General features: G+C 27.4%; 1 protein-coding gene across 1 annotated transcript in view; it reads left to right on the top strand.

Moving 5' to 3' along the window:
* Positions 1-18,189, top strand: part of LOC101894165 (signal element on autosome protein 2) — an 81,028-nt gene extending 62,839 nt beyond the window's left edge. The window contains exon 3 of the mRNA XM_059122475.1: positions 17,586-18,189. Within this exon, the coding sequence (XP_058978458.1) occupies positions 17,586-17,629 (44 nt within the window). The 3' untranslated portion in view covers positions 17,630-18,189. The remainder of the gene's footprint in view (positions 1-17,585) is intronic.
* The last annotated feature ends 393 nt before the right edge of the window (positions 18,190-18,582 follow it).

Raw genomic sequence — 18,582 nt, 5'->3', positions numbered from 1 at the left:
GGTTTCCAAATAAATGGAGTCCATATATACGCTCTATATCCCCGAAATAAATGTAATACCAAGAAAGACATTTTTTGGGTATTTCTTATGGGGTTTTAATTCTGGGCCAATTTGCGGCATAGCGAGTCAATTTAGCAGTATGTTGCCAATGAAAAAGTGATTCCCCATAAAATTTCACTATAAGGCACTGAACAAAAGAAATGCGTATCTATCATATATCGCGATGAAATATCGATACAATATGGATATAACAACTTATTGGGCAATTTTTGGTATATATTTAAATGTGGTCGGGATTGAGCCATAAGAAGTCTCGTTAGGGGATTAGTTCCAATAGAAAAAATATTCCTCATCACATTTCACTATAAGTCTCCGAGCAAAAAAAATCTGTAGATGTAATACAACTCCCGAAAATATGCAGTACCAATTCCTTATATGAAAATAATTTTGTTTTATTTTGGTCATTTTCAAAAATGGACCAAATCTCCCCCAAAAATGCATTTTTGGCGATTGGTGTAAGTGAAGAAAATGTTCTTTATCAAATTCTACTATAAGTCCCAATGGAAGTGAAATCCGTATTAACACTCTAAATACTTGAAATATTTTCTACAATGTTGACATAATACATAAAAATAAGTTATTTAGGTGTTTCTTGGGAATTTTCGATTTTGGATCAATTTGTCGCATTAGGAATCATTTTAGGGGTCTGGTGTAATTGGAAAAAATATTCACCACTAAATTTCAATGTGGGTCTTCGAACAAATAAAATCGGTATATATCATATAAATCTGTACAAATCGCATTACATTTGGATATATACTTTTATTTAGCTAAATTTAATTTAATTTAGGCCGAAATGGCCGATAAAGAGCCCCGTTAGGGGATACATCCTAATGAAGCAAATATTCTTCTTCAATTTTTACTATGAGTCTCTGAGCAGAAGAAATTTGTATATATAGCATATAAATCTGTATATATAACATAACATTTAGATATATACTTTTATTGAGCTAAATTTGGTAGATTTTTGAATTTGGTCCAAAATGACCCACAAAGAGTTCCGTTAGGAGATTAATCTCAATGGAGAAAATGTTCTCCATCAAATTTCACTATGAGGTTCTGAACAACAAAAACCGGTTTCAGTAATATATGCCTTTCAAACCCCTCTTTAAATTTCAATATTATTATAAATAACTCCTATTTTTTGGTAGTTTTTTGAATTAGGTCGAAATTTTTCAATAAGAAACGACTTTAGCGACTTGGTGTCAAAGGAGAAAACATTATCCGGAAAGTTTCACTATGAGTTTCTGAATAACAAACTTTTCTATCTCTAACATATACCTTTCAAAACTCTCTTTCAAAAAGAATATTAAAAGAAATTAGTCTGTTGTGATAGTTTTTGAATTAGGTCGAAATTTCAACCCAAAAAGCCACTTTAGGGGCTTGGTATCAAAAGAGAAAATCTTTTCCGGAAAATTTCACTATAAGTTTCTGAATAACAAAAGATTATAAAACTTATAAATGCCTTTGAAACCCCTCATTCAAATTCAATATTATTGTAAATTACTTGGTCTATTTTTGGTAGTTTTTTGAATTAGGTCGAAAATTCAACCCAAAATGCCACTTTAGGGGTTTGGTATCAAAAGAGAAAAGGTTCTTCAGAAAATTTCACTATGAGTTTCCGAACAACAAAAATTTATAAAACTTATATATGCCTTTAAAAACGGCCTATCAATTTCAATATTATTATGAATTACTAGGGCTATTTTTGGTAGTTTTTTTAAATATGGTCGAAAATTTTCCATAAAAATACACTATAGGGACTTAATGTCAAAGGAGAAAACATTCTCCGGAATATTTCACTATGAGGTTCTGAACAACAAAAATCTGTTTCAATAATATATGCCCTTTAAAACCCTCTTTCAATGTCAATATCATTAAAAAGTACTTGGGCAATTTTTTGGTACTTTTTTGAATATGGTCGAAATTTTACCCCAAAAGACCACATTAGGGGATTAGTATCAAAAGAGAAAATGTTCTTCAGAAAATTTCACTATGAGTTTCTGAACAACAAAAAAATATAAAACTCATATATGCCTTTCAAAACCTTATTTCAATTTCAATATTATTTTAAATGACTTGGGGCTATTTTTGGTAGTTTTTTGAATTATGTTGAAATTTTACCCCAAAAAGGCCACTTTATCGACTTAATGTCAAAGAAGGAAATATTCTCCATCGAATATATAATATAAATTAAAAAATATCCATATTAATTTTCATTTTTTTTAATATTTCCAATTTTTTTATTTCCCTTTTACAACCACTGTCCACCCTACCCTTCCTTAAGCCAAGCTTAAGATACATGCAAGCGATTAGATACAACATCACATACATTCATACCTTTTTCTACGTACAGATGATCTACGTCGGTATGTCTATCTTCCTATCTGTCGGACGGTCTGTCTGTCTACTATCTATGGTGCCTTTTTGTATCCCCGTAACTCATAGTTCTTGGGAGTTGCTTGTGTGCTTCACAAAAACACCAGAAAAAAATGAAGCGCATTAATTGGATTATAAGATTTATTTCTAAGATTCGTTTACTATGTATGTTGTTGCTTCATTTTTTTTTGTTTTGTTGTAGTTGTTGTATAATTTTTTTTTCTGGGAGGGATCTTGCCGCCGTTTGTTAGATGGCTGTATGGCTGGCTAAATTGGTTGGTTGTATGTCATTTTAATCACAATCACAATGAAGCCAGCAACACGGCCAGGAGGAGTGATAGATACACTCGAGGAAAAATGTTGGGAAATTTTTGGAAAAATTTAAAAAAAAAATAACACAAAGAAAATTATGTTAAATTGTAAAAATATATATTTTTATGAGATTTTCAGGGATTTAGTAAAAAAAATAATACACTCGAGAGAAAATGTTGGAAAATTTTGTGGAAAAAATAGAGTTTTGAAAATTATGTTAAATTTTAAAAATATAAATTTTTTATAAAATTTTCAGGGATTTAAAAAAATATACACTCGGAGAAAATAATTGGGAAATTTAAAAAAAATTAAAAAAAAGAGCTTAAAAAAATTTGCAATATTTTAAAAATATTTTATATTTTTATGAGATTTTCAGGGATTTTGTAAAAAATAGGAAAAATTTTGGGGAATTTTTGAAAAAAAAGAAAAAAATTAGAGTTTGAAAATTATGTTAGATTTTAAAAAATAATAAAAAAAAACAATAGCATTAAAAAAGTTATAAGATTTTAAAAAAATATATATATTTTATAAGATTTTAAGGGATTTTTTAAAAAAAGTTAGTACACTTGTGGAAAAAAGTTAGGAAATTTTTGAAAAAATAGAGTTTTGAAAATTATGTTAGATCTTAAAAATATATATTTTTTACAATATTTTTAGGAATTTTGTGAAAAAAATAATACACTCGGGGAAAAATGTTGGGAAATTTTTGAAAATATAGAGTTTTGAAAATTATGTTAAATTTTAAAAATATATATTTTTTGTAATATTTTTAGGGAAAAAAATTAAAATCAATACATTCGGGGAAAAATGTTTTGAAAATTATATAAAATTTTAAAAATATATAGTTTTAGGATAGGATTAGGATTTTGTAAAACAAATTAATACACATGGGAAAAAATGTTGGGGAATTTTTTGAAAAATATAAAAAAAAATATAAAAACAATAGCATTAAAAATGTTGTAAGATTTAAAAAATATTTTATATTTTTATTAGATTTTCAGGGATTTAAAAAAAAAATAATAAACTCGGGGGAACATGTTGGGGAAATTTTTTGAAAAAAAATTAAAAAACAAGATCTTTAAAAATGTTGTAAGATTTTAAAAATATTTTATATTTTTACAATATTTTCAGGGATTTTGAAAAAAAAAAAATTAGTACACTCGGGGAAAAATGTTGGGAAATTTAAAAAAAAAAAATAAAAAACAAGATCTTTAAAAAGTTGTAAGATTTTAAAAATATTTTATATTTTCACAAGATTTTCAGGGATTTTGTAAAAAAAGTAATACACTCGAGGAAAAATGTTGGGAACTTTTTTGAAGAAAACGAGAGCTTAAAAAATTTTTAAGATTTTAAAAATATTTTATATTTTCACATGATTTTCAAGGATTTTGTAAAAAAAAATGAATACACCCGAGAAAAAAATGTTGGGAAATTTTTGAAAAAAAAAAATAAAAAACAAGAGCATTAAAAATGTTGTAAGATTTTAAAAATATTTTCTATTTTTATAAGATTTTCAGTGATTTTGTAAAAAAAATTATACACTCAAGAGAAAATGTTGCGATTTTATTGAAAAAAGAAAGATTGAAAGATTTTAAAAATATTTTATATTTTTACAAGATTTTCAGGGATTTTGTAAAAAAATTTAGTACACTCGGGGAAAAAAGTTGGGATATTTTTTTAAAAAATATAAAAAAATAAATAAAAGAAAAATATAAAACAACAATAGCAATAAAAATGTTGTAAGATTTTAAAAATATATATTTTTTATAATATTTTAAGGCATTTTTTAATAAAATTTAGTACACTCGGGGAAAAAAGTTGGGAAATTTTTGAAAAAAAATTAAAAAACAAGAGCATTAAAAATGTAGTAAGATTTTAAAAAATATTCTATATTTCTTATAATATTTTAAGGGATTTTTTAAAAAAGCTAATACACTCGGGGAAAAAAGTAGGGAATTTAAAAAAAAAACTAAAAACCAAGGGCATTAAAAATGTTGTAAGATTTTAAAAATATCTTATATTTTTACAAGAAAAAAATTTAGTACACTCGGGGAAAAAAGTTGGGAAATTTTTTGAAAAAATATAAAAAAATAAATATAAGAAAAATATAAAAAAACAATAGCAATATGTTGTAAGATTTTAAAAATATATATTTTTTATAATATTTTAAGACATTTTTTAATAAAATTTAAAAAATTTGCAAATTGAAAAAAGTTGGGAAATTTTTGAAAAAAAAAAAACAAGGGCATTAAAAATGTTGTAAGATTTTAAAAATATCTTATATTTTTATAAGATTTTCAGGGATTTTGTAAAAAAATAAATACACTCAAAAAAATGGGAAATTAAAAAAAATTAAATAACAAAAAAAAATTAAAGAAAAATTTTGTGATATTTTAAAAATATTTTATATTTTTATGAGATTTTCAGGATTTTATTAATACACCCAAGAAAAAAAGTTGTAGAAAAAAAAATATTTTCTTCTTTTAGGATATTCAATTTGTTTAATTTTGCCCTGAAATTTAATTGCATTTTATTTGAACAGACATTTTTCCTCGACTGTATGACTGTTGATCATTCCGTTTTTTTTTTTTTCTCTTCTGAGCAAAAAAAGACGCACACACAAATTTCTATGAATCTTAGAAATTATATTTTGTTGTTCGTTTTTTTTTTTTTTGTTTTGTTTTGTTTGTTGTTTTAAGATACCGCATCTTGAGTAATAATTTTCATGTGAATTAAAAACCGAAACTCACACGAAACCCCCTTTCTGATCGCTGCTGCTGCTGTGGTTGTTGTTGTAGTTGTTTCTTTTCCTGATCTAGGAAATTATCTATAATTTGTATGAGAAAACGAAAATTAGTTCAAACGTGTTTTGAATTTTTAATAACCAAAAAAAAAAATAAAATATAAATTCATATTGAGTTTCAAAACGCCATCAATTTTGGTGTTCCTACAAAATTTTATTAAGAATTTTTAATATAAATTATGAGTACCATATGTTTCCTAAAACACACTTTTTTTTTTTTTTTTTTTTTTGAATTTGTATTGAAAAATTGCTAATTAGCATTTGGATTTGAATTTCATTGAGTTTTTTTTTGGGAGGATTCGAATTAGTATGTTCAGAGCAATGGTGATGATGATTTAATATTTTGTTAATTCAATTTTTTGAATGAATTCATACGGTAACCACAATGAATCAGCACCGGAGGATTTAAATGCATTAGTAAAATAATTAACAATAATTTATTGTTTTCAAAACTTATTTTCTAAATAAATGATTTAAAATGAAATAATATTTTTTTTTTCGTTCACACAGCAAAATTTGGAGCTTATATTTGTTAGAGATATATTGCACATAGAGATTTCATTTGTTTAGAGTCTCATAGTGAAATTTGATGTAGAATATTTGTTCCATTGACAACAAACGCCAAAAATCGACTCTTCTTTGAAAATTTGACCATTTCTGAAAAATACCCAAAAATACCAAATGTAGTTTATGTATCCAATTTCTTGCCACAATTTCCATGAGATTTCGAATATATACCGCAACCTTTCGATAAGGGACTCATCGTGGAATTATATGGAGAATATTTTCTTCATTGATACCAAATCTAAAAAATCAATACTTCAGTAAAACTTTGGCCATTTCTCAAAAATACCCAAAAAGACCAAATAAAGTAAATATATGCATATTCATAGCTCAATTTTCCTAAGACTGGTAATAGATACAGACTTCATTAATTAATCAACTAATAGTAAAATTAGATGAAGAACATTTCTTCTATTGACATCAAACCCCAAAAATCAATTCTTCTTTGAAAATTTGACCATTTCTGAAAAATACCCAAAAATACCAAATTTAGTTCATATACCCAAGTTCATAGCACAATTTCCTTGGGATGTATTATAGATGTGTAAATCTTCTGTTCAACGACTTATAGTAAAATTAAATGGAGAATATTTTCTTCATTGACAACAAAACCCGAAAATGAGTTCTTCTTTAAAAATTTGACCATTTCTGAAAAATACCCAAAAATACCAAATTTAGTTCATATACCCAAGTTCATAGCACAATTTCCTTGGGTTGTATTATAGATACGTTAATCTTATGTTTAGCGACTCATAGTGGAATTATATGAAAAATATTTTCTTCATTGACAACAAATCCCAAAAATCGATATTTCAGTAAAAATTTGTCCATTTCTGAAAAATACCCAAAAACGTCCAAAAATAGTTTATTCATAGGTTAAGATATAAGTTCATGCCACAATTTCCTTGGGATACATTATATATAGGTTAATCCTATGTTTAGCGACTCATAGCAAAATTTTATGGAGAATATTTTCTTCATTGACAATAAATCCCAAAAATCAATATTTCAGTGAAAATTTGGTCATTTCTTGAAAATACCCAAAAGACCAAACAAAGTTAATATATCCATGTTTATAGTTTAATTTTCCTGAGACTAGTTAGAGATAAAGAATTCATTATTTCAGCAACTAATAGTAAAATTAGATGCAGAATTTTTCTTCTATTGACATCAAACCCCAAAAATGGATTCTTCAATGGAAATTTGACAATTTCTGAAAAATGTCCAAAAAAGCCCAAAAATTGTTTATATATCCAAGATCATGCCGCAATTTCCATGATATATCTTACAGATACGCAAACCTGTTGTCCAGTGACTTAATGTGAAATTGGATGGAGAATATTTCTTTCATTGATACCAAATGTCAGAAATTTAGTTTTACAGGAGATATATCCCAAATATTAAAAATTCTGGAAGAATCTGGCCATTTTTCGAAAATATGAAAAAAATACCAAAACTATATTTATGTATACCTTTAATTTCTTGAAATATATTATATCTACAGATTTCCGTTGTTCAGAGACTCATAGTGGAATTTAGTGTAGAGTATTTCAAACCCCAAAAATGAATTCTAGTTTAAGATTTCGACCATTTTGTGAAAAGTACGCAAAAATTGGAAAATTTAATTTGTGAGAAGTAGCAAAAAATTGGAAAGTTGTCTTTTATGCCCAAATTGCAATTGCAATTTTTACGAGAAATGGGATACATACAGATTTCTTCTGTTCGGAGACTTATAGTGAAATTTTGTGTAGAAAATTTTTTCCATTGATATTAAACCCCAAAAATGAGTTTTAGTTCAAGATTTCGACCAATTTATGAAAAGTACCAAAAAATTACAAAATTGTCTTTTATACCCAAATTGCTATTTCCAATTCTCTGAGAAACAGGATACATACAGATTTCTTCCGTGTGGAGACTTTTAGTAAAACTTTATGTAGAATATTTTTTCCATTGGTATCGAAACCCAAAAATGAATTCTAATATAAGATTTCGACCAAATTTTTAAAAAATTCCAAAAAATAGAAAATGCTCTTTTATACCCAAATTGCAATTGCCATTTCTCTGAGAAATAGGATACCTACAGGTTTCTTCCATGTGAAGACTTATAGTGAAATTTTGTGTAGAATATTTTTTCCATTGATATCAAATCCCAAAAATTAATTTTAGTTTAAGATTTCGACCAATTTGTGAAATAAACCAAAAAAATACAAAATTCTCTTTTATGCCCAAATTGCAATTGCATGTTTCCGGAGAAATGGGATACAAACAGATTTCTTCTGTTTGGAGACTTTTAGTGAAATTTTATGTAGAATATTTTTTCCATTGGTGTCAAGACCCAAAAATGAATTCTAGTTTAAGATTTCGACCAAATTGTGAAAAGTACCAAAAAATTACAAAATTGTCTTTTATGTCCAAATTGCTATTGCCATTTCCATGAGAAATGGGATACATACAGATTTCTTCCGTGTGGAGACTTATAGTGAAATTTTGTGTAGAGTATTTCTTCCATTGGTATCAAGACCCTAAAATGAATTCTAGTTTAAGATTTCGACCAATTGTGAAAAGTATCAATAAATATACAAAATTCTCTATTATACCCAAATTACTATTGACATTTCCATGAGAAGTGGGATTCATACAGATTTCTTCCGTGTGGAGACTTATAGTGAAATTTTGTGTAGAATATTTCTTTCATTAACATAAACTCTCTAAATTGAAGAATTCTGGGAGAATTTTAACTTTTATTCAAAGTTCAAGTTCAAAAAAAGTATTTTTAATTGGCGGACCAAAAAGACCCCCAAAACATGGCGCCAGAGGGTTATGATGTTCTACAAAAATATTCCCCAGATTGTTTTCGGTAATATTGCTTCTCACACTTTTGGCCAAAAATGAAAGGATCACATACATACGTATGTATATGTATCTCTACATTGCAACCTCTCCTTTACTTTGTAAGGCGTCAGTTTTTGGTAAAAGAAAGGGTGGAGGGGGGAAGGGGTTATAAATACTAATTAACCAGATTTTTTGGGTATTTTTTATGTGTGTTTCGAAAACCATAAAAATTTATGCAAAATGTCTGTATGTGTCACAAAAACTTGCCGGCAGGGATGGGTACAATGACTTCTAAACCAAGCCAAGAATCTCCGCCACACAAAGAAAATTGGTGGGTCATAAAATAAACTTAAAATTTGCAATTTACAAATTAATGACACATTAACTCAGAAACAACTTGAAAATCGGGTTTGAAATATTTTTAATGCCCTCCTTCTCCCTCCTCTCTCCTCATAAACTGTCAAGGCTAATATGTTTCTCCTGTATATAAATAATTTTTTTTTTTCGAATATTAATTTGGCAGGACATTTTTGGGATGCTTGTCCTTCAGTTCAAAATAAAATTTCCAAAATTTCCCCCAAATTTCCTTTTTATCAGATGTATCTAAGCATTAGCATGGGGTCGTTTTTCTTTGAAAAACAAAAACAACAATTGACAACATTGTTGTTGAGCTGTCAGTCCTTCCATCATCTTTCAAAAGTGTAAATGAACCCTTCAAAATAAAATTTCACAACAACAACAAGAAATTCCTTAACACTTCCAATGAACCAATCAAAACAGACAGCCAGCCAGCCAGTCAACCGTGACTGGAGAGGGAACATTTGTGCCTTAATTGTTGTTACATTTAATGGGTATTTTTTTTCAAGGGACCAAAGGAAAGTATCATCTTTTTTACATTTATCCAATGATGCTTGCTACCCATGGAAGGGTCATGAAGGCCATAACAGGTCATGGATATATGAAAGCAAAATAATGAAGATTGATCTGAATTAAGCTTATTAGGTACATGATATGTGGAGAAAATTAGTTCAGACAGCTTACATGAACTAATTTAGGGGAGATACCAAAATTTTTAAAAGGGAAATTTTTAAAATTGCCCAGAAACAAAAATTTCCCTTGAAGGGAAATTTATTTTCCCAAAGGGAAATTTTCAGTTTTTTGACTGAAAATGACTTTATTTTATTTAGAAAAGTAAATAATGAATTTTTTTTTAAAAAATTCCTAAAAACAAAAATTTCCCTTCAGGGGAAATTTAAATTCCCAAAGGGAAATTTTCAGTTTTTTATGCCAAATGACTTCATTTTTCCTACAAAAGTTGAAAACGAAAGAATTTTTTAAAAATGTTCAAAAACAAAAATTTCCCCTTGAGGGAAATTTATTTTCCCAAAGGGAAATTTTCAGTTTTTTATGCCTAATGACTTTATTTTACTTATAAAAGTAAAATGTGAAAGAATTTTTTAAAAATTCCCAAAAACAAAAATTTCCCTTTAAGGGAAATTTATTTTCTCAAAGGGAAATTTTTAGATTTTTATGGAAAATAACTTTATTAGACATATAAAAGTAAAATTTGAAAGAAATTTTCAAATATTCCCAGAAACAAAAATTTCCCTTTAAGGGAAATTTAAATTCTCAAAGGGAAATTTTTAAGATTTTATGCCAAATGACATTATTTTAAATATAAAAGTAAATAATGAAAGAATTTTTTAAAAATTCCCAAAAACAAAAATTTCCCTTTAAGGGAAATTTATTTTTCCAAAGGGAAATTTTGAAGAATTTATGCCAAATGACTTTATTTTTCCTGCAAAAGTTGAAAACGAAAGAATATTTTAAAAATGTTCAAAAACAAAAATTTCCCCTTAAGGGAATTTTATTTTCCCAAAGGGAAATTTTCAGGTTTTTATGCCAAATGACTTTATTTTATTTATAAAAGTAAAATGTGAAAGAATTTTTTAAAAATTCCTAAAAACAAAAATTTCTCTTTAGGGGAAATTTATTTCCCAAAGGGATATTTTCAGATTTTTGTAGAAAATTACTTTATTTTATTAACAAATGATAGAAGTGAAAGAATTTTTTAAAAATTCCCAAAAACAAAAATTTTCCTTTAAGGGAAATTTATTTTCCCAAAGGGAAATTTTCAGTTTTTTATGCCAAATGACTTTATTAGACATATAAAAATAAAATGTGAAAGAAATTTTTAAAAATTCCCAAAAAAAAAAAATTTCCCTTTTAGGGAAATTTATTTTCCCAAAGGGAAATTTTTAGATTTTTACACCAAACAACTTTACTAGACATATAATAGTAAAATGTCAAAGAATTTTTCAAAAATTCCCAAAAACAAAAATTTCCATTTGAGGGAAATTTATTTTCCCAAAGGGAAATTTTTAGAGTTTTATACCAAATAACTTTATTAGGCATATAAAAGTTAAATGTGAAAGAAATTTTCAAATATTCCCAAAAACAAAAATTTGCCTTAAAGGGAAATTTATTTTCCTAAAGGGAAATTTTCAGTTTTCTGTAGCAAATTGCTTTATTTTGCCTTCAAAAGTTGAAAACGGAAGAATTTTTTTAAAATGTTCAAAAACAAAAATTTCCCTTTGAGGGAATTTTATTTTCCCAAAGGGAAATTTTCAGATTTTTGTACCAAAATGTCTTATTTTAATTTTAGATGTTAAATGTGAAAAAAAAATTTAAAATTCCCAAAAACAAAAATTTCCCTTTTAAGGGAAATTTATTTTTCCATAGGGAAATTTTTAAAATTTTCCACAAAATCCCTTTATTTTTTTCTACAAAAGTTAAAAACGAAAAAAAGTTTTAAAAATTCCCAGAAACAAAAATTTCCCTTAAAGGGAATTTTTTTTCCCAATGGGAAATTTTCATTATTTTACAGCAAATTACTTTATTTTACGTAAAAAAGCTAAGTGTGAAAGAATTTTTTAAAAATTCCCAAAAACAAAAATTTCCCTTTAAGGGAAATTTATTTTCCCAAAGGGAAGTTTTTAGATTTTTATACAAAATGACTTTATTAGACATATAAAAGTAAAATGTGAAAGAAATTTTAAAAAATTCCCAAAATCAAAAATTTCCCTTTTAGGGAATTTTATTTTCCCAAAGGGAAATTTTTAAAATTTTCCACAAAATCCCTTTATCTTTTCCTAACAAAGCAAAAAGTAAAGGAAATTTTTAAAATCCCCAAAAACAAAAATTTCCCTTTGAGAAAAAATTATTTTCCAAATGGGAAATTTTCAAAATTGTCCACCAAATAGTTTTATTTTTCCTAAAATAGATATTTTTGAAGGAAATTTTTGAAAATTCCCCGAAACAAAAATTTCCCTTTGAGGAAATATAATTTCCCTAAAGGGAAATTTCTAAAATTTTCCACCAAACCACATTATTTTTCCTAACAGAGCTAAATGTGAAAGTCAGTTTTAAAATTTCCCTTTTTTCTTTATAATTATCCTCTATTGGGAAATTTTGAAAAATTCCATATCCCCTCCTCATTTAACATCGATCAATTCAATCCTTTCAAATTTTCAATACCTCATCACTGGAAATTCGAATCAAATATGCATGACATGTCATCAGACCAAAGCCATAAACATTTAAATTTATTTTGGCCATGGCCATATATTTTTCTTCGTCCTTTCTCTTTTTTCTTTATTTCAATATTACACTTAATTAGAAGTGACACTTATGCTGTAATTTCAAATTTATGTGTGTTAGGATTCCAGGCAGGAGGAGGGGGTAGTCTTCTTTGTTGTGTGTGTGCGTGTGTTTTTTTTGTTTCTATCACAAATGTAGGCCGTTACATTTCGAATCGTGACAAGGGGTTGATTTCGAAATGTTCGTCCAGACACGAAATATCTTTACAGGATACAAAAAGAAAAAAAGGTTTTTAAAATGTCTTGGTCTTCTTCTTCTTCTAGGAGGAATTGAAAACAAACCCCGAAAAAAAAGAAAGTAATGTAGCCAAATTAATAAGAATGACAGCCGAGCAGAGATCAGATAATGAAATGACGGTGATTGAATTTTTATGTAGCATGTCATTAAGGATATCAGTTGTACGTGTCCTTCTGGCAAAAGGACATGTGGCAGTGACATGAGATTAGATATATTAATGAAATTTAATTAATTTTGGAAAAACATAAAAATTTTATTTGGAATTGAATATTGGGGAAATTTTGAAAAAAAGTAGAAATGAATTTTATTTCTTCCATGATTCAGGGCACGATTCCTTGAGATCCTTAGATTTTATCCAAAGGGAGTGTTTGGCACAAATATTCAGAATATCATGAAGAATATTTTCCTAGACAACATTGACCCTCTAGCGGCTCATAATAGGGGTCTTTTTGGTCCCCAATTCAGGAAAACCATTCAAATTACCATTACTTCTTCAAAAAATCTTCAAAATTTCCACTAAAACTTAGATTTAGGGGACATAATCTTTCTGAAAAAATATTCAACACATAATTCTGCAATAGTTCTTCAAATACACCAAAACTCAAAACTCACTCCAAATAGTAAAAATTAAGGAAAATAAAAAAAATTAATTTTTTGGGTATTTTTGGTATTTTTCCAAATCTTTAGGAAATTTTCACCTATAACTCAATTTTTCGAGGTTAATGTCAATGGAAAAAATATTCCCTATTAAATTTTACTATGAGTCTCCAAAGAAACCAAATCCATATATTCCATATATCTCCAGAAATCGGCAGTATCAGTTTGGGTATATTTTTTGGGCGATTTTGGACATTTTTCGAAATTAACCGATTTTCAGCGATTTTTTTTTTTTCAATTTAGGCGATTAATGTCAGAGGGAAAAATATTCAACGTCAATTTTTACCATAAGCAACTGAAGAAATTAAATCCATATATCTAATATATCTCCGGACATTACTAGTATCTTTTAGGGCTTTGTAAATATTTTTGGGCAATTTTGGTCATTTTAGAAATTGATCGAAATTAGGAGAAAATTTTAACTTTCGGTGGTTGGTGTCAGTAGAGGAATTATTTTACACCCTATTTCACTCCTATTCTCTTAAGAAACGAAATCCATATATCTACTATATCTCGAGATATCAGCAATATCATTTTAGGGACTACTAAAATTTTTGAGCAATTTTGGTCATTTTCGGAAAATTGGTCGAAATCACCCAAAATCCTTAGCTTAATGTAGCTGGTGTCAATGGAGGAAATATTTCACACTCTATTCCACCATAATTCTCTTAAGAACCGAAATCTATATATTTATTATAACTCGAGATATCAGCAATATCATTTTAGGTCTACAAAAAAAAGTTGGGCAATTTTGGTCATTTTCGGAAAAATTATTGAATTCTACCGATTTTTTAAATTTTAGGTGGCTAACATCAAGGGAGAAAATATTCAACAGAAAGTTTAACTATAGGTCTCAGAAGAAACGAAATTCGTATAAACAACATATATCCAGAAATCGGCAGAATCATTTAGGGTCCACCAAAAAAAATTTTTTTGGGCAATTTTGGTCATTTTCAAAATTGATCGAAATTAAGCGAAATGTTAAACTGTAGGTGATTGATGTCAATAGAGGAAATATTCTACACCCTATTCCACCATAAATCTCCTAAGAAAAGAAATCCATAGATCTACTATATCTCGAGATATCAGCACCATCATTTAAGGTGTACAAAAAAAAGTTGGGCAATTTTGGTCATTTTCCAAATTGATCGAAATTATGCGAAATTTTAAACTGTAGGTGTTTGGTGTCAATAAAGGAAATATTCTACAGCCAATTTCCTTATATGTTCCTGAAGAAACGAAATCCATATATCAATTATGTCCCGAGATATCAGCAATAACATTTAAGGTCTACAAAAAAAAGTTGGGCATTTTGGTCATTTTTGGGAAATTGATCAAAATCAACCAAAATCCTTAACTTTATGTAGCTGGTATCAATTGAGAAAATACTCCACAGAAAATTTCACTATGAGTCTTCGAAGAAGCAAATTCAGTATAACCATTCCATCTCCAGAAATCGGAGGTATCACTTAGAGTCCACAAAAAAAATATTTTTGGGCAATTTTGGTCATTTTCCAAATTGATCGAAATTAAGTCAAATTCTAAACTTTTGGTGATTGGTGTCAGAGGGGAAAGGGTTTAACATAAAATTTCACTATGAGTCTGTAAAGAAATTAAATTTGTATAACCATTCCATATCCAAAAATCGGAGGTATCATTCATTTAGAATGAAGAAGAAAAATATTCGGCAATTTTGGTCATTTTCCAAATTGATCGAAATTGAGCCGAATTCTAAACTTTTGGTGATTGGTGTTAAAGGGTAAAGAGTTATACATACAATTTCACTATGAGTCTCCGAAGAAACGGAATCTGTATAATCATTCTATCTCCAGAAATTAGAGGAGGTCAACAACAAAGAGTCAAAAAATATTGGGCAATTTTGGTCATTTTCCAAATTGATGGAAATTGAACCGAATTTTAGATTTTTGGTGATTGGTGTCAAAGGGGAAAGGGTTATAAACTCAATTTCACTATTAGTCTCAGAAGAAATGACACCAATATATCTAATACATCTCCAAAAATCCTTGTTACCAATTTAAAAAAGTAACAATAAATTTTGGTCATTTTTGAGAGTTTTTTAAAAATGGCCCAAATCTCTTAAAATTTTTCAATACGCCCGAATGATGTCAATGGAAAAAATATTCTTCATCGAATTCCAATTTATATTTCCGAACAACACAAATCTGTATACCCAATCTTTCTCCAGAATTCAGTGGTGCCAATTTGATAAAACTTCACAATATATTTTGGTCATTTTAGAGTGTGTTTCAGAAATGCCTCATATCTCCAAAAATTCTTGACTTTGGGTGATTGGTGTCAATGGAATAAATATTCTACATTTAATTTCACTATTGGTCACCGAACAAAAAAAATCTCTAGATTCGATATATCCCTAAGATTTGGTAGCTGCAGATTGGAAATATAAAAATATTTAAAAATTAACTGGGTCATTTTTTGTTAATTTTCAGAAATGGCCCAAATCTCCCAAAATTCTTCAATTTAGGTGATTTTTGTCAATGAAGAAAATAATCTGCATTACATTTCACTATGAGTCACCGAACAAGGAAAATCTGTATATTTGATATATTCCAAAGATTTGGCAGCTGCAAATTTGATATATAAAAATATTAAAAAATAAAGTGGGTCTTTTTTGGTTTTTTTTTTCAGATATGGCCCAAATCTCCCAAAATTTGTCACTTTGGGTGTTTAGTGTCAATAAAGAAAATATTCTGTATTCAATTTCACTATGAGTCCCTGAACAACAAAAATTTGTAGATTTTATATAAGCCAAAGAAATCGGCAGTAGAAAATTAGAGTGGGAAATATTTAAAAAAATTTTGGTAATTTTTGGTGTTTTTCAAAAATGGCCCAAATTTCCCAAAATTCTTCACTTTGGGTGTTTAATTCCAATGGAGAAAATATTCTACATTAAATTTCACTATGAGTCACTGAACAACAAAAATCTGTAGGTTTGATAATTCCTAAAAAAATGGCAGCTTCAATTTGGAAATATAAAATTATTTAAAAAATATTGGTCATTTTTTAAGTTTTTATCAGAATTGGCCCAAATCTCCCAAAATTCTTCACTTTAGGTATTTAGTGTAAATGAAGAAAATATTCTACCTTAAATTTCACTGTAAGTCACTGAACAATAAAAATCTGTAGATCTGATATATCCGAAAGAAATTGTCAGTAGAAAATTAAGATTGGAAATATCTTGAGAAATTTGGTCATTTTTTGACTGTTTTTCAGAAATGGCCCAAATCTCTCAAAACTCTTTACTTTAGGTGATTGGTATAAATGGAGAAAATATTCTACATTAAATTTGACTATGGGTCACCGAACAATATAAATTTGTAGATTTAATATTTCTCAAAGAAATTGACAGCTAAATTTTGGGAACATATAAAATAATTTAAAAAATGTTGGTAATTTTTTGGTGTTTTCCAGAAATGGTACAAAATCTCCCAAAATTCTTCAGTTTAGCTGTTAAGTGTCAATGAGAAAAATATTCTGCATTAAATTTCACTATGAGTCACTGAACAACAGAAATTTGTAGATTTAATATATGCCAAAGAAATTGGCAGCTGCAAATTGGAAATATAAAAATATTAAAAAATAAAATTGTTCTTTTTGGGGTTTTTTTCGAGAAATGACCCAAATCTCCCAAAATTTGCCACTTTAGGTGATTGGTATCAATGAGGAAAATCTTCTGCATTAAATTTCACTATGAGTCACCGAACAACAGACATTTGTAAATTTGATAATTCATAAAGAAATTGGCAATAGCAAATTGAAGTGCGAAAAATTTTACAAAATTTTGGTCATTTCCAAAATTGGTCCAAATCTCCAAGAAAATTTCATTTTAGATAATCGCTATCAATGGAGAAAATGTTCTCCACTCAATTTCACTATGGTGTGTTGAATAAAAAAAAATATTTGTTACTATAATATTTAACAATAAAATTGGAAATGACATTTAGATATTCGTTATTCCATTTTCAATTTCAATTTCTTTATTAATTATAATTAAATTTCACTTTTTTTCTAATATTGATTTTTTCAATTTCCTTTATTGCAGAATCCAGTTTCAGTTTTCTCACGCAACTCTGTGAAGTATTTTAAGAGGGCATTCCCACATCAATACCCGAAAAAAAAAAATTGACACGAAACAAGGCATAAACTAATATTCCACAAAAGAGAGAGAAAAAAGAAAACGAAGTCGAAATCGAATGGAAGAAAGCCGTATTGTTTTTTTGGAAATTTATAAAATTGGATTACATGACAGGAAAACTAAGACAAAAAAGAAAGCATTAATTAAACCACCACACACGAAATATGGAATTCGAACACAGCCGAATATATCAAAAAAATTTTTTTTTTGAAAAAAATCGAAAAAGAAATATTGAAATAAATTTAAACGAAACCCAAACAAACGAAAGGAACCCAAGGACAAACCAAAACACGAAACGAAACCAAAATTGTAAAATTTTGAATAGAAAAAATATTTAAGAACACACACATCAAACCCACAACAATATTAATATGAAACGAAATAATCGAATTTTAAAACAATTTAAACGAAATAAGCAAAAAAAAGAACGGATTTCAAAAAAAAAATAATTATTACCAAAAAAAAATTTTTTTAAACTTAAAAAATAGACAGATTACGAAAAAAAATTATTAACAATTTTTTTTAATTTTATTTTATTTTTATTCTTTTCTTTTGTTTTGAATTTTTTTTTTATGAAAAAAAAATTTTCAAATAAAAAAATATAATTTTTATTAATTTTATGATTTAAAAAAAATATTCTACAATTTATTATTTTTTGTTAAAAAAATATCATTTTTATTTTTTTATGAAAAAAAAATTTAAAATAAAAAAAAATATATTTTATTAATTTTATGATTTAAAAAAATATTCTACAATTTATTAACATTTATTTTTTATACCCTTAGCCATATGGCTGGATACGGTCAAAACGTGTCTAGTCGAAATAACGATTTTAGAACCTAGGTCTCTTTGGAGCAAATCCGTTTCAGGACAGTTGGAGTCGATCTAGCGACGTCCGTTCGTC

The sequence above is a fragment of the Musca domestica genome, unplaced genomic scaffold (genome assembly GCF_030504385.1).
Source record: "Musca domestica strain aabys unplaced genomic scaffold, Musca_domestica.polishedcontigs.V.1.1 20, whole genome shotgun sequence".
Classification (NCBI taxonomy): domain Eukaryota; kingdom Metazoa; phylum Arthropoda; class Insecta; order Diptera; family Muscidae; genus Musca; species Musca domestica.
This window is presented reverse-complemented; position numbering and strand designations above follow the sequence as displayed.